The following is a 16,001-nucleotide window of genomic DNA, read 5'->3' as shown; positions in this document are numbered from 1 at the left end:
AGCAACAGTGGTAAGGAAAAACTTCCTCTGAGGAAGAAACCTCAAGCAGACCAGACTCAAAGGGGTGACCCTCTGCTCGGGCCATGCTACAAACATAAATTACAGAAATAATTCACAGAACAATTCACAGACGAATATACAAGAATTGCTGTTGGTACACAGGACAGGAGCATCGCCAACACAAACACAACTCCCATCTCTGGATGGAGCTGCACCTTAAACAGAAAAAACAGAATCAGGCATCAGAAAGACAAAAAATACTGTATAATTTGCCAGCATTAATCAACAAGAAAAACAGAAGAAATACTAAGATGATCGCCGGCCGCTAGCCCTAAGCTTCACTAACAGACCCAGAATTTAGGTGAAGTTGAGGCCGCAGCCCGCTCTAATTACGAATGACATGAATTAAAAGAGTAAAAAGCGTAAAACAAAACTGTACCAGTATGCTAGCCATATGAAAGGGAAAATAAGTGTGTCTTAAGTCTGGACTTGAAAGTCTCCACAGAATCTGATTGTTTTATTGATGCAGGGAGATCATTCCACAGAACAGGGGCACGATAAGAGAAAGCTCTGTGACCCAAAGACTTCTTATTCACCCTAGCGACACAAAGTAGTCCTGCACCCTGAGAACTTAAAGCCCGGGCCGGTACGTAAGGTTTAATTAGGTCAGCTAGGTAGGGAGGTGCCAGTCCATGAATAATTTTATAGGTTAGTAGCAGAACCTTAAAATCTGATCTCACTGGGACAGGAAGCCAGTGAAGAGACGCCAGAATGGGTGTAATGTGGTCGAACTTTCTGCTTCGTGTCAAAAGTCTGGCTGCAGCATTTTGAACCAATTGGAGACCCCTAATGCTAGACTGCAGTAAACCAGAAAATAGAACACTGCAGTAGTCCAATCTAGAAGAGATGAACGCATGGATCAGGGTCTCAGCATCAGCCATAGACAGGATGGGACGAATCTTCGCTATATTTTGCAGGTGGAAGAAAGCAGTCCTATATTATTACTGAGGTGGTTATGTTACTGACTGCATTTTAGTTACTCCATTACCAGGATTATTCAAATGCTACAGAACATTTGTACATAAAACTTGAAATAAGCAGTCATTAATATTTCACGACTGGAATGGATAAAGTTGGTACAACTTTAAATTTGACAGTTTCCCAGTTAGCTGCAATTGGGAGACTGCAGCTTTCCAATTCACCACGATCAAAGTTGAGCTCATTAGTGTTCAGCGAAAAAAAAAAAAAAGGCACAGATCAACACCGTTTCGTGAAGGAAAAGTCAGTGATGTTCCCAAAAGTTTGTCACATAAATTAATCAACAGATCGATCTGGTCATCCTTGTCAATACTGTTTTCTGTCTCATTTTCCATTAAAGGAGATACAGAAATCTGGTTTTATCTTCACTGCATTGTTTTGTCAAAGTAGCGTACATGTCTTGATACATAAAACAGGAAAAATAAGTATTGAACATGTCATCATTTTTACCTGTAAATATATTTCTAAAGGTGCAACTGACATGAGATTTTCACCAGATGATGATAACAACCCAAGTAATCCATACATACAAAGAAACCAAAACAAATATTTAATTACGCAGGAAAAAAGTATTGAACATGTTTACTGGAATTTATGTAATACTTCATACAAGCCTCTGTTGGTAATGATAGCTTCAAGATGCCTCCTGTATAGGGAAAACTAGTCACATGTGTTGCTCAGGTGTGATTTTGGCCCATTCTTCCACACAGTCTTCAAATATTGATGGTTTCGTGGAACTCTTCTATGAACTATAATCTTTAGTTCTTACTGTAGTTTTTTTTTTTTTTTTTTTTCAAGTCAGGTGATTGGCTGGACACTTCTAGCAGTTTTATTTTCATTCTCTGAAACTAATTGAGAGTTTCCCTGGCTCTGTGTTTGGGATCATTGTCTTACCAAAATGTCCACAGCTATTTCAAATCAAAATCAAATCAAATCAATTTTATTTATATAGCGCCAAATCACAACAAACAGTTGCCCCAAGGTGCCTTATATTGTAAGGTAAGGCCATACAATAATTACGGAAAAACCCCAACGGTCAAAACGACACCCTGTGAGCAAGCACTTGGCAACAGTGGGAAGGAAAAACTCCCTTTTAACAGGAAGAAACCTCCAGCAGAACCAGGCTCAGGGAGGGGCAGTCTTCTGCTGGGACTGGTTGGGGCTGAGGGAGAGAACCAGGAAAAAGGCATGCTGTGGAGGGGAGCAGAGATCAATCACTAATGATTAAATGCAGAGTGGTGCATACAGAGCAAAAAGAGAAAGAAACACTCAGTGCATCATGGAAACCCCCCAGCAGTCTAAGTCTATAGCAGCATAACTAAGGGATGGTTCAGGGTCACCTGATCCAGCCCTAACTATAAGCTTTAGCAAAAAGGAAAGTTTTAAGCCTAATCTTAAAAGTAGAGTGGGCGTCTGTTTCCCTGATCCGAATTGGGAGCTGGTTCCACAGGAGAGGAGCCTGAAAGCTGAAGGCTCTGCCTCCCATTCTACTCTTACAAACCCTAGGAACTACAAGTAAGCCTGCAGTCTGACAGCAAAGCGCTCTATTGGGGTGATATGGTACTATGAGGTCCCTAAGATAAGATGAGACCTGATTATTCAAAACCTTATAAGTAAGAAGAAGAATTTTAAATTCTATTCTAGGATTAACAGGAAACCAATGAAGAGAGGCCAATATGCGTGAGATATGCTCACCAATAAAGTTGGGAAGATCATGAGAGATCTCTTTGCATTTATCCATCTTAAGATATTTCTTGTGTGACACTTTGGTAATGAGACACCTTTTTATAGGACATCAGTTTGGATTGAACCATCTGATAATTTGCACTGACAAGGGGCAGGATTACTTTCTAATTACTGATAGATTTTAGCTGATGTCTTGGCTTTCCATGCTTTTTACACCACCCATTCCTCAGGCGTTCATCAGTTTTTCCCTGTGTAATTTCAGATTATTACACATAATTTATGGACATCTATGGTTTGATTTCTTTGTATGTGTAATTACTTGGGTTGTTCCAAACATCTGGTGAAAATTTCATGTCAGTAGCACCTTTAGAAATATATTTACTGAGAAAAATGGTGATGCACTCAATACATATTTTACTCACTGTATGCCAGATTGAAAAAAACATAGCATTTTTTTCCTCATCTGTAGCCCCGATATCACAATTTCACCTGCTAAATGTATGATTTGTTTTTCAGATATTCAATTTACAAAAGAAGCGATGCCATGAAAGCATTCAAAATAGACCCAAACAACGGAACCATGTCTGTTGTTATGAACTTGGACAGAGAGTCTGCAAACTGGCATAACTTGACTGTCATCGCCAAGGAAACAAGTAAGAAGAACTTCCTGTCTTCAGTTTATCTTTGTAATGCATCCATGCATGGACAGTTTTTTTCTGAATTCTTGAATGGGAATTTTTCCAAAGAAAGATTTTTTTTTATTAACGTCCAACACAGTCTGCTTTGTCTTGGAGAAACTGTAAAACTCACCACAAATTGACTTCTTTTTTGTGTGTATGATGGGAGGAGAATCATTTATCAGTCTTAAGTATGATTCTGACAGAGCTTTTCCAGAGCAGTTCCACACACATCCAATGGACTCCAGCAAATGTCTGTCTTCACTCCTGCAGCTCAGAACCATTTATCCTCCTCTGTGGCGGTGTTCATCAAAGTGCTGGACATAAACGACAATGTGCCAAGGCTTGCAAGACATTACCAGCCATATATCTGTGAGGGGACAGAGGCGGGAGAAGTATGTATATTGTGATGCAGCGATATGTGTGATTTAGCGACAGCATTTCCATCAATGTGCACAGTAAAGATTCTGAAGTTGTAAAACGTGATTCTGTTCTTCTGTTAAAGACCCACAAAGCATCGTTTGACTATTGTGCAGTGCCATTCTACATCAAATTCAAAGCGATTTTAGGCGTCAGCTCCTGAATCGTAAATTCACATTTCTGAGAGAGCAAATGTGAAAACTGAATAGGATTGTGAAGACGTCTTTGTGCTGCTCACTAAAGAAATTCATTGTCTACATGACAGCTTATGTTGCTGATATTTCTTCAATAACGTGCCTTTGTGTTTCAGCTTATACAACTGCTCAGTGCCGTGGATCCAGACGACCCGGTGGAGGGACATCACTTTTACTTCTCTATGGTCCCGGAGAAGCACATCAATCCAAACTTCACCATCAGAGATAATCAAGGTTGAATAACGAGGCAAAACAACTGCATGTTACAGATTTATCTGCCATCCTTGTCCCCACACATGACTGTGTGTCACCCGTATGACTGTACCGACTTTGTTCTATGCACCTTTAATGATATAGTCATGACTGGAGGTGAAATCAACCATTTTGATTGTTTTTTTTATGTCCAGATTCCCTAATTTCAGCTTCTTCAATGTGAGCATTTTCTGGTTTCTTTATTCCTCTCTGCTAGCAAACTGAATATTTTTGGTTTCTGTGTTGCAAGACATAAGACATCAATAACATCATCTTGGCCTTTGAGAAACACTGATCAATAGCTTTCCAAATTTTCTGACATTTTATGGACAAAACAATTAAAGACTTAATCCAGAAAATAATCACATTAATTCTTAATTAAAATAGTTAGTTGCAGCCCTGAGAAATATATGTGTCTGAGGAAGAGGCAAAACTCTGTGCAAGATTTTCCTCCATTATTTCCATCAAAGTCTTTTTTTTTTTTTTTTTTTTTGCATATTATATTTTCCATACATTGGAATTGTAAAATACACTGTTGTAATGGCAATATATATATATATATATAAAAAAACAATACTGAAAGTTATTGGTAGAATGTATGGTTATGATTTAACTGAAAAATTAATCAAAGTGTAATTGGCTAATCAGAAAACAGCCCCCCCCCCAAAAAAGTTTTTTTCTTTTTTTTTAGATTAACTGGGGAAAAAAAAAAAATGAATGAATGATACAATAACTAATTAAAAAAAAAAAGTCATTGATGGTTGCAGCCTTGGTCGTTACCAGAATGAATTAAAACTGCCATAGCTGTATGTGTATGAGGCTGGTTTTTGTGCATAACAGGCACATCAATGTCACCAAAATCTATAATTCTGTGTCATTAACAACACAAAGTAAGACAGAATTAACACCTCTGTGCTTAATTATTATTTATGCTTTCACTCATCTATATATTAACCCCTTAACGCCCATCGTCGCATATATGCTACAATCTCTGACTCAAATATGCAACTTACCAAATTGACCTGTATGCCCGTTGTCGCAAATATGCAACATACCATCATTATTATTATAACATAAAGTCATTACCAGAATACCCAATATTACTATCTAGTTTTTGTGCAAAAGTGAAATTAATAATCTCAACATTATTCACCATCTACTTAAAGGCAAAAACACACACAAAACATTTTTTTATATACAGCTATATATACTAAACAAAAATATAAACGCAACACTTTTGGTTTTGCTCCCATTTTGTATGAGATGAACTCAAAGATCTAAAACTTTTTCCACATACACAATATCACCATTTCCCTCAAATATTGTTCACAAACCAGTCTAAATCTGTGATAGTGAGCACTTCTCCTTTGCTGAGATAATCCGTCCCACCTCACAGGTGTGCCATATCAAGATGCTGATTAGACATCATGATTAGTGCACAGGTGTGCCTTAGACTGCCCACAATAAAAGGCCACTCTGAAAGGTGCAATTTTGTTTAATTGGGGGGGGATACCAGGCAGTATCTGGTGTGACCACCATTTGCCTCATGCAGTGCAACACATCTCCTTGGCATCATCCGTGAAGAGAACACCTCTCCAACGTGCCAAACGCCAGCGAATGTGAGCATTTGCCCACTCAAGTCGGTTACGATGACGAACTGGAGTCAGGTCGAGACCCCGATGAGGACGACGAGCATGCAGATGAGCTTCCCTGAGACGGTTTCTGACAGTTTGTGCAGAAATTCTTTGGTTATGCAAACCGATTGGTTCAGCAACTGTACAAGTGGCTGGTCTCAGACGTCTTGGAGGTGAACATGCTGGATGTGGAGGTCCTGGGCTGGTGTGGTTACATGTGGTCTGCGGTTGTGAGGCTGGTTGGGTGTACTGCCAAATTCTCTGAAACAACTTTGGAGACGGCTTATGGTAGAGACATGAACATTCAATACACGATCAACAGCTCTGGTTGACATTCCTGCTGTCAGCATGCCAACTGCACGCTCCCTCAAATCTTGCGACATCTGTGGCATTGTGCTGTGTGATAAAACTGCACCTTTCAGAGTGGCCTTTTATTGTGGGCAGTCTAAGGCACACCTGTGCACTAATCATGGTGTCTAATCAGCATCTTGGTATGGCACACCTGTGAGGTGGGATGGATTATCTCAGCAAAGGAGAAGTGCTCACTATCACAGATTTAGACTGGTTTGTGAACAATATTTGAGAGAAATGGTGATATTGTGTATGTGGAAAAAGATTTAGATCTTTGAGTTCATCTCATACAAAATGGGAGCAAAACCAAAAGTGTTGCATTTATATTTTTGTTTAAGGGGTTAAAAGCCAAGTGGCATCTGTGTACGTGTATGAGCGTGTGTGTACCTTTGAACACACACAAACCGGGGAGAGCTGACATTTGCCGTTTAGTATACTTATGTATTCTGGGTCAAGGATGAACGCAGCAAAAACAGGAAGTTGATAGGACTAATATTTAATTTTTTCCTCTTTCTTTTGGCTCTTGTTTACAACAGTAAACAATGGATGTTGATTATTACATTCTGGACTCACACCCAATTCCAGCAGGAGGCAGGAAATAATCTACGAGGTCTGTTAGAAAAGTATCCGACCTTTTTATTTTTTTCAAAAACCATATGGATTTGTATCACGTGTGATTGCATCAGCCAAGCTTGAACCTTCGTGCGCATGCGTGAGTTTTTTTTCACGCCTGTCAGTTGCGTCATTCGCCTTTGAGCAGACATTGTGTGAGCAGTGGTCCACCCCTCTCGTCGGATTTTTATTGCGAATAAATGTCTGAACGATTTGGAGCTTTGCTGCATCAATTTTTTCCAGAAACTGTGAGAGACCTCCAGGTGGACACCATTCGGTAAATTCAAATGGCTTTGAGGGATGATTTTATGGGGATTACACAGATTAAGGAGTGCTCCAGCCGGTTTAAAGACCGCCCACAGCTGCTGAGAGCGCGCCACGCTCCGAGCGCCGATCGACAGGCTGAATCAACCAGAAGGCTTTGTTGATCCGGGACGTTGTCTGACTTACACAGAAATGGCAGGAGACGTGGAAATCAGTACTTTTTCGGCACATTCCCAGGAGTTTTTTTCATGGAAAGAAAAGCGGACGGATGCACCACCATGCCGTTCATGGCGCGGCACAAAACCACCTCCATGTTGGTCTCATAGGATGGCTTTGAGATGGCTTTCAGACGGCTGTCGGTGGGTTTTCAGTCGTGTGACTAACCGAGAAATTGTGGATGTGCCTGGACATGCCAGAACATGTCCTGTGAGGCTTCATCACGGCGTTGCTTTGCGCCATGCGGCACCGCCGCGACGCGCGGAATTCCTCCGCACGTCTGTGCTGATGTCCACATCTTCCGCAATTCCTGTGCTAGTCAGAGGACGTCCCGGATAAAACACAGCATCCAGTTTGGAAATGAACGGCACATTCCACTGTTACAGGAGTTTTTGTCATGGAAAGAGGAGCGGAGGAATTCCGCGCGTCGCAGCGGTGCCACATGGCGCAAAGCAACGCCGTGATAAAGCCTCACAGGACATGTTCTGGCATGTCGAGGCTCACCCACAATTTCTCGGATAGTCACACAACTGAAAACCCACCGAAAGCCGTCTGAAAGCCATCTCAAAGTCGTCCTGTGAGACCAACACAAAGGTGGTTTTGTGCCATGCCATGAATGGCACGGTAGCGCATCCGTCCACTTTTCTTTCCATGAAAAAAAACCTCCTGTAACAGTGGAATGTGCCGAAAAAGTACTGATGTCCACGTCTCCTGCCATTTTTGTGTAAGTCAGACGACGTCCCAGATCAACAAAGCCTTCACGTTGGAAATGATCTGGTTGATTCAGCCTGTCGATCGGCGCTCGGAGTGCGGCGCGCTCTCAGCAGCTGTGGGCGGTCTTTAAACCGGCTGGAGCACTCCTTAATCTGAGTAATCCCCATAAAATCGTCCCTCAAAGCCATTTGAATTTACTGACTGGTGTCCACCTAGAGGTCTCTCACAGTTTCTGGAAAAAATTGATGCAGCAAAGCTCCAAATCATTCAGACATTTATTCGCAATAAAAATCCAACAAGAGGGGTGGACCACTGCTCACACAAAGCCTGCTCAAAGGCGAATGATGCAACCGACAGGCTGCATCAAAAAACTCACGCATGCACACGAAGGTTCAAGCTTGGCTGATGCAATCACACGTGATTCAAATCGATATGGTTTTTGAAAAAAATAAAAAGGTCCGATACTTTTCTAACAGACCTGTTGCGTGGGCCGCTGAAGAGGAGGTACTGCTGGCCCACCACCAGAGGGCATCCTGCCTGAAGTGCGGGCTTCAGGCACATGAGGGTGCCGGAGCACCGGGAGTGGCAGCTGTCACTCATCAACAACGCCAGCTGTCACTCATCACCATCATCCACACCTCCATTAGAGCCGGGCATCATCTTCACCTCACTGCCGAGAAATCGTCTACCGACAAGTGCACATTCACAACATTAAATTGTTATATTTGTTCATTTGCGCCCCCTGTTGTGGGTCCATGTTCCTACACTTTTCACAACAGGATTTCTCGGCCAGCGTCATGGATCCCCAGGGGCGTCAACCATCGCTTGAATCGACCAATGGAAACACAGGGTGCACAGGCATCGGCAGGAGGTGTGTTAGGAGAGCTGCAGCAAATCTTAACCGCCTTCACTGCTCGGTTGGATTTAGTAACCGAGCAGAACGTCATACTCAATCGGAGGATGGAGGCTCTCACCACCCAGGTGGAAGTGCGCACTCCAGGCGCTGCTGCAGCACCTCCTCCAGCCGACCGAGCACAAAACACAGATATTCCAGTGGTGATTCAACGACCCCCCCCCACATCCCCTGAAGCATACATTAGCCCACCGGAACCGTACAGAGGTTGTGTCGATACGTGTGCGGACTTCTTAATGCAGTGTTCGCTCGTCTTTGCACAACGTCCCGTCATGTACGCGTCAGATGCTAGCCGGGTGGCTTATGTCATCAATTTGCTTCGAGGAGAGGCACGCGCCTGCACTACGGCGCTCTGGGAGCAAAACTCACGGCTCCTAACGACATATACTGTGAGGGAGTTTAAACAAGTGTTTGATCATCCCAATAGAGGTGAGACCGCTTCGACTGTGCTGCTGTCTATGAGACAGGGACATCGGAGTGCAGCCGAGTACGCAGTTAACTTCCGCATCGCGGCTGTGAGGTCCGGCTGGAATAAGGTTGCACTCCGCGCCGCCTTCGTAAATGGACTGTCTCCGGTCCTGAAGGAGCACCTGCTGGCTAAGGATGAGCCGCGGGATTTTGACGGGCTTGTCGACCTGGTTATACGGTTAGACAACCGGTTAGAAGAACACCGTCGGGAGCGGGGCGAAGGGCGTGGCCGGGCACGAGCCGTCCCTCTTCCTTCCGGGTCCGAAAGGGTGCCGCCGTTTCCACGCTCCACAGTCAGAGAGCTCCGTGGAGCCACAGCTCCCCCTGCTGACGAAGCTATGGACACGAGCAGGGTCAAAGTAAAATCACATGACAGACAACGGAGGCTGGCTCGCGGGGAGTGTTTTTTCTGTGGCTCTGACGAGCACATACAAAGAAACTGCCCCCAATGGTTAAACTACAATGCCCGCCCTTATAGACTGGGTTAAGGGTGGGCCATAACATCCATGCGGGAAAAGCCCATAGATCAGCATGCATCCCAGTGACGATCCTTTGTGGGGATCTTACCCTTCACGCCCCAGCACTGGTGGACACGGGGTCTGAAGGGAATCTGCCAGACAGCAGATGGGCCAGGGAGGTAGGGCTCCCTCTAGTGGCACTACCTTCCCCATTGAAGGTACAGGCACTAGATGGCACCCTTCTCCCATTAATCACACATCAGACACAACCAGTGACATTGGTGGTGTCTGGAAATCACAGGGAGGAGATTGTGTTTTATATAACACCTTCTACCTCCCGTGATTTTGGGGTTTCCATGGATATTAAAGCACAATCCCCGGATTGATTGGCCGTCTGGGGTAGTGACGCAGTGCAGCGACACCTGCCACCGGGAATGTTTAGGATCCTCGGTTCCACCCGGTGTGACAGCTAATGAGGAGGTTAAAGTCCCCCCCCAATCTGTCAGCAGTGCCTGAAGAGTACCATGATCTTGCTGACATCTTCAGCAAAGATCTGGCACTCGCTCTTCCCCCGCACCGTCCGTACAATTGTGCAATTGATTTGATCCCAGGCGCTGAGTACCCGTCCAGCAGGCTGTACAACCTCTCTCGTCCTGAGGCGAATCAATGGAGACCTACATCCGGACTCCTTAGCTGCCGGGTGATCCGGAACTCCCACCTCCCCGATGGTGTGCAGGTTTCTTTTTTGTGGGCAAGAAAGATGGCGGACTCCGTCCCATGCATAGGACTACAGGAGGGCTGACCGAAGTCATGGTTCGTAATCGCTATCCCGCTGCCTCGTTAGATTCTGTGTTCACACCCCTGCAGGAGCTCAAATTTTCACCAAATTGGGATCTTAGAAATGCGTACCACCTGGTTCGGATCCGGGGGGGAGACGAATGGAAGACGGCATTTAACACCCCGTTAGGTCACTTTGAGTACCTGGTCATGCCGTTCGGCCTCACCAATGCGCCCGCGACGTTCCAGGCCATGGTTAATGATGTCTTGTGGACTTCCTGCACCGGTTCGTCTTCGTATACCTGGACGACATCCTCATCTTCTCCCGGATCCTGAGACCCATGTCCAGCATGTACGTCAGTCCTGCAAGGCGGTTGTTGGAGAACCGGCTGTTTGTGAAGGGCGAGAAGTGCGAGTTCCAACGCACTTCTTTGTCTTTCCTGGGGTTCATCATCTCCTCCAACTCCATCGCATCCGATCCAGCCAAGGTTGCGGCGGTGAGGGATTGGCCCCAACTGACAAGCCGTAGGAAGCTGCAACAGTTCCTCGGCTTTGCAAATTTCTACCGGAGGTTTATTAAGGGTTATAGCCAGGTAGTTCGCCTCCTGACGGCCCTGACCTCCACTAAAGTCCCCTTCACCTGGTCGGATCGGTGCGAAGCCGCGTTTAGGGAGTTGAAACAGTCGGTTCTTGTCTGCACCCGTTCTGGTGCAGCCCGATCCCAATCGCCAGTTTGTGTTGAAGTGGATGCCTCTGACTCAGGGATAGGAGCCATGCTGTCCCAGAGCGGAGAGGTCCGACAAGGTTCTCCATCCATGTGCCTATTTTTCCCCGCAGGTTGACCCCCGGCGGAGCGGAACTATGATTGTCAGCAATCGGGAACTCTTGCGGTGTGAAAGAGGCTCTGAGGAGTGCAGACACCTGTTGGAGGGAGCTGCTGGTACCATTTTACGGTTTTCACGGGACCCATCGGAACCTGGAGTACATTCGGACCGCCAAGCGTCTGAACCCCAGGCAAGCCCGCTGGTCACTGTTGTTCGGGCGATTTTGACTTCTGGATTACCTACCGTCCCGGGACTAAGAACCAGCGATCTTGACGCCCTGTCCCGGGTCCATGAAGAGGAGGTCAAGGTCGAGCTGTCAGATCCAACCGGAACCTATCATCCCCGAGTCCACTATCGTGGCAGCCCTCACCTGGGACATGGAGGAAGACCGTCCGGGGAGGCCCTGGCATGGAACCCGGACCCGGGGACCGGCCCAAGGAACAGACTCTACATCCCACCGGAAGCCAGAGCTGCTGTCCTGGACTTCTGTCACTGGTCCAAGCTCTCCTGTCACCCAGGGTGCGAATAACCGTTGGCAGTGGTCAGGCAGCACTTCTGGTGGGCGTCTATGGAAGCCGACAGTCCGGGAGTATGTCCAGGCCTGCACCAGCTGCACCAGGGGAAAGGCAGACCACCAACGGGCACAGGGTCTCCTCCAGCCGTTACCTGTGCCACCACCGCCTCTGGTCCCCACATCGGCCTGGACTTCGTCACGGGCCTCCCGCCGTCCCAGGGCATGACCACCATCCTCACGATAGTGGACCGGTTCTCCAAGGCGGCCCACTTCGTGGCCCTCCCGAAGCTCCCGATGGCCCAGGAGACTGCAGACCTCCTGGTCCACCACGTCGTGTGTCTGCATGGGATTCCATCCGATGTCTCTGACAGTGCTCCCCAGTTCTCCTCTCAAGTCTGGAGGAGTTTCTGTAGAGAACTGGGGGCCCACGGTGAGCCTATCGTCCGGGTGGGGGTACCATCCCCAGACCAACGGACAGGTAGAGCGGGCCAACCAGGAATTGGAACAGGGCCCTTCGCTGTGTGGACCTCGGTGCACCCGACGGCCTGGAACAACCAATCTGGCCTGATAGATCGAGTACGCACACAACAGTCAAGTTTCGTCTGCCCACCGGCCTCTCTCCTGTTTGATGGTGTGTTTGGGGTACCAGCCCCCATTGTTTCCACTTGTGGAGGGAGAGTCAGGGTGCCCTCAGTCCAGGCCCATCTGGGGCGGTGCCATCGGGGTGTGGCGCTCTGCCCGCTCTGCCCTGCTCAAAGCACGGACGAGGGCCAAGGCCCCTACATACCAGCCCGGGCAGGAGGTTTGGCTGTCGACTAAAGACATTCTGTTACAGGTGGACTCACAAAAACTGAAGGATCGGTACATCGGCCCCTTGCCCATCATTAAGGTCCTCAGACCTGCCGCAGTGAAGCTGAGGCTGCCAGCTTCACTGCGGCTACATCCAGTCTTTCATGTCTCCCGGATCAAGCCTCACCACACCTCATCCCTCTGTGCCCCTGGACTGGCGCCACCTCCTGCCCAGATCATCGACGGGGAGCCTGCGTGGACAGTTCGCCAGCTCCTGAACGTCCGTCGTAAGGGCCGGGGGTTCCAGTATCTAGTAGACTGGGAGGGTTATGGACCCGAAGAGCGCTCCTGGGTGAAGAGGAGCTTCATCCTGGACCCGGCCCTCCTGGCCGACTTCTACACCCGTCACCCGGACAAGCCTGGTCGGGCGCCAGGAGGCGCCCATTGAGGGGGGGGTCCTGTTGTGTGGGCCGCTGAAGAGGAGGTACTGCTGGCCCACCACCAGAGGGCGTCCTGCCTGAAGTGCGGGCTTCAGGCACGTGAGGGCGCCGGAGCACCGGGAGTGGCAGCTGTCACTCATCAACAACGCCAGCTGTCACTCATCACCATCATCCACACATCTTCACCTCACTGCCGAGAAATCGTCTACCGACAAGTAAATGTCTCAGCCTTTTGGTGTCATACAGTGGTAACGTTTTTACTTCTGTGCTGACACATAATTCTGAGTTTGCAGACTCTGTTTAAGTGTGACTTCAGGATCTGTACAAGCTCCGTGTGCATTGTGATTGAGAGGTGGAGGTGCTTTCCACCTTTAAGTTGAACTGTTTGCTGGGTGTTCACGCACCCACCATCACCTGTCTGATTGCTTCAGGTCCAGTGGAGTGGAAGGCGTGTGGGATCTGATTCTTTTCTGGACAGGCGTCTTCTATCCTCGAGCCTGCTCACACATCACCGTAACTTATTTGACTGTTGATCTCAATTGTGTTGTCTGTTGCGCACATTCACAACATTAAATTGTTATATTTGGCTTATTCCATTGTCCGTTCATTTGCGCCCCCTGTTGTGGGTCCGTGTTCCTACACTTTTCACAACAAGACCTCCTATATATTAAAAGCCAAATGGCCTCTGTGTACGTGTTTGTGCGTGTGCATGTACCTTCGAACACGGACAAACAGGGAAGAGCTGACATTTAACATTTGTCTCCATGTGGACAGGCCCTTAATGTTTCAAACAAAAACATCAATATTTCAATATATATTTTAATATATTAGATATTTTAATTTCATTGATATTCTAGAGTTGTTTGATTTTACAGTGCTGTGAATTCACTGATATAAAACAGCAATTTTGAAAAATAAATTATTTCAGAGGCACTTTAATTGCTTCAGATACACATTTTTAAAAGTATTTAAAAAGGAATTTTGCAAGTTATTTCAAGATAAAGGAAACAATGTAATGAAAAACTTTCTATCCCCCTCAAGGATAAAATACAGAATTCCACTATGTTGTGGTCACACATTGTCTTGAACAAAACTTGAGCAAAATTTATTGGATTTTCAAAGAATAAGAGCTGGATATGTCAAATGGGTTTGTGTCTTATGAGTTTGAATTCAAGCATGATTGGGTTTTATCAAAACCCTCAGAGGACACTCCCTTCCTCTCCTCTTTATTGGACAGAGTATCGTTAAGCCCCAGCTGCTGATTATTTGCATTTCCAAATACAGTAACAGAAGAAAATAAAGCTTCGGCTAGTTAATCTACCAAAGTGATCACGCTAACACCAAGCAAAGTGAATGGTGCGGTACAAATTACTGGCGGGGGGGGGGGATGCTTAGCAGAAGAATGTGCCTTCTTGTTATTGGTAATAAAGGATTTAAGAATTAAGCCACGACAAAACAAAGGCACACAATTAGTGACTGTGTTGCTCATGACATATTTAAACCTCGTTAACGTGGTCTCATTTAAAATGGGGGCTCATTTCTATTTTGTAGAAATGATAAAGATGCTCCTTAAGATGGGCAGCAGTGTGGAAACGAGTGCAGTAATGATGTTGAAAACCTGGCGCTGCTCCACAGACAGTGGATGATAAAACTACTGCTAGGGCGCTGTGACAGCAGCCATGGTGGTTTTATTAGGATATGGCTACAACAGAAAGACTATCATAAATCCACAGTGTCAGCACCTAAAATGATGCAAGATACTGAAGTGTCTGTAGCAGTTTCTATCCAAACCTTTGGGAATAACATATTCCCCCCTTTAAGCGTGGTGAAGCAACTGTGTGTTAATTAGAATGTGAACAATCTAATTTAAGTTAAACCTGGCTGAAATCATGAAGCTGTGGGAACATACAATGAGGAACTCTCCAGAACTACGTTTTCCACCAATCTGGATCATCTCCAAAATTCAGTGGAGTCGGCCACGCCCTGATATCTATCTGTGGTGCACATTTGGTGAGAATCTGAAGTAGTTTTGACGTAATCCTTCAAAGTATATATAAAGTGAAATCTTGATGCAGAATCTGGATCCAGATCACCTCCACATTTCAGTGGAGTCTTCCATGGCCTAATATCTATCTGGCGCAAATTTGGTGAGAATCCATTTAGCAGTTTTGACATAATCCTTCAAAGTGTATATAAAGTGAAATCTTGATTCAGAATCCGGATTCAGATCCAGATGACCTCCAAAATATAATGGAGTCTTCCATGGCCTAACGTCTATCTGTGGCGCAAATTTCCTCAAAATCCGTGCAGTAGTTTTGATGTAATCCTGCTAACAGACAGACAGACAAATAAATAAACTCTGATGATTTATTATGTCCTTGTTGGACGTAACAATCTATCATTTAACTTCAATAACCTTGAACTTCACCCAAATGATTGACATCTGGCTGACAATTCTGGAACTCACCTAAGTGTTTTAGACAATTTTGTCTCCAAATCAAGTTCAAAGTCAAATTCCATTTTTGACTTTTTCCAAAATGAATTTAACACCAATTTCAGGACCTACCTTCACTGACAAATCAACAAAAGGTCCATGATGAATCTGTCAAACAGGGATGACTTTCACCCCAATGATTGACCTTTGGCAAAAGAAACCCCTTTGAACAACTCTAGGGTCAACCTGCATGCACATAGCAAATTTGGTGGGAAGTGGCCAAAGGCCTTTGGAGGACAGGCATAACAAGAAAACACAAACAGTTC

The 16,001-nt window shown here is 45.8% G+C and overlaps 1 protein-coding gene across 6 annotated transcripts in view; it reads left to right on the top strand.

Annotated features, from left to right (window-relative positions):
* Positions 1-16,001, top strand: part of cdh19 (cadherin 19, type 2) — a 93,509-nt gene that overhangs the window by 49,113 nt on the left and 28,395 nt on the right. For all 6 annotated transcript variants that reach the window (XM_034166798.1, XM_034166810.1, XM_034166827.1 and 3 more), the window contains 3 exons: positions 3,241-3,377; positions 3,675-3,796; positions 4,132-4,249. In XM_034166798.1, the coding sequence (XP_034022689.1) occupies positions 3,241-3,377; positions 3,675-3,796; positions 4,132-4,249 (377 nt within the window). The remainder of the gene's footprint in view (positions 1-3,240; positions 3,378-3,674; positions 3,797-4,131; positions 4,250-16,001) is intronic.

Source organism: Thalassophryne amazonica, chromosome 1 (genome assembly GCF_902500255.1).
Source record: "Thalassophryne amazonica chromosome 1, fThaAma1.1, whole genome shotgun sequence".
NCBI lineage: Eukaryota > Metazoa > Chordata > Actinopteri > Batrachoidiformes > Batrachoididae > Thalassophryne > Thalassophryne amazonica.
This window is presented reverse-complemented; position numbering and strand designations above follow the sequence as displayed.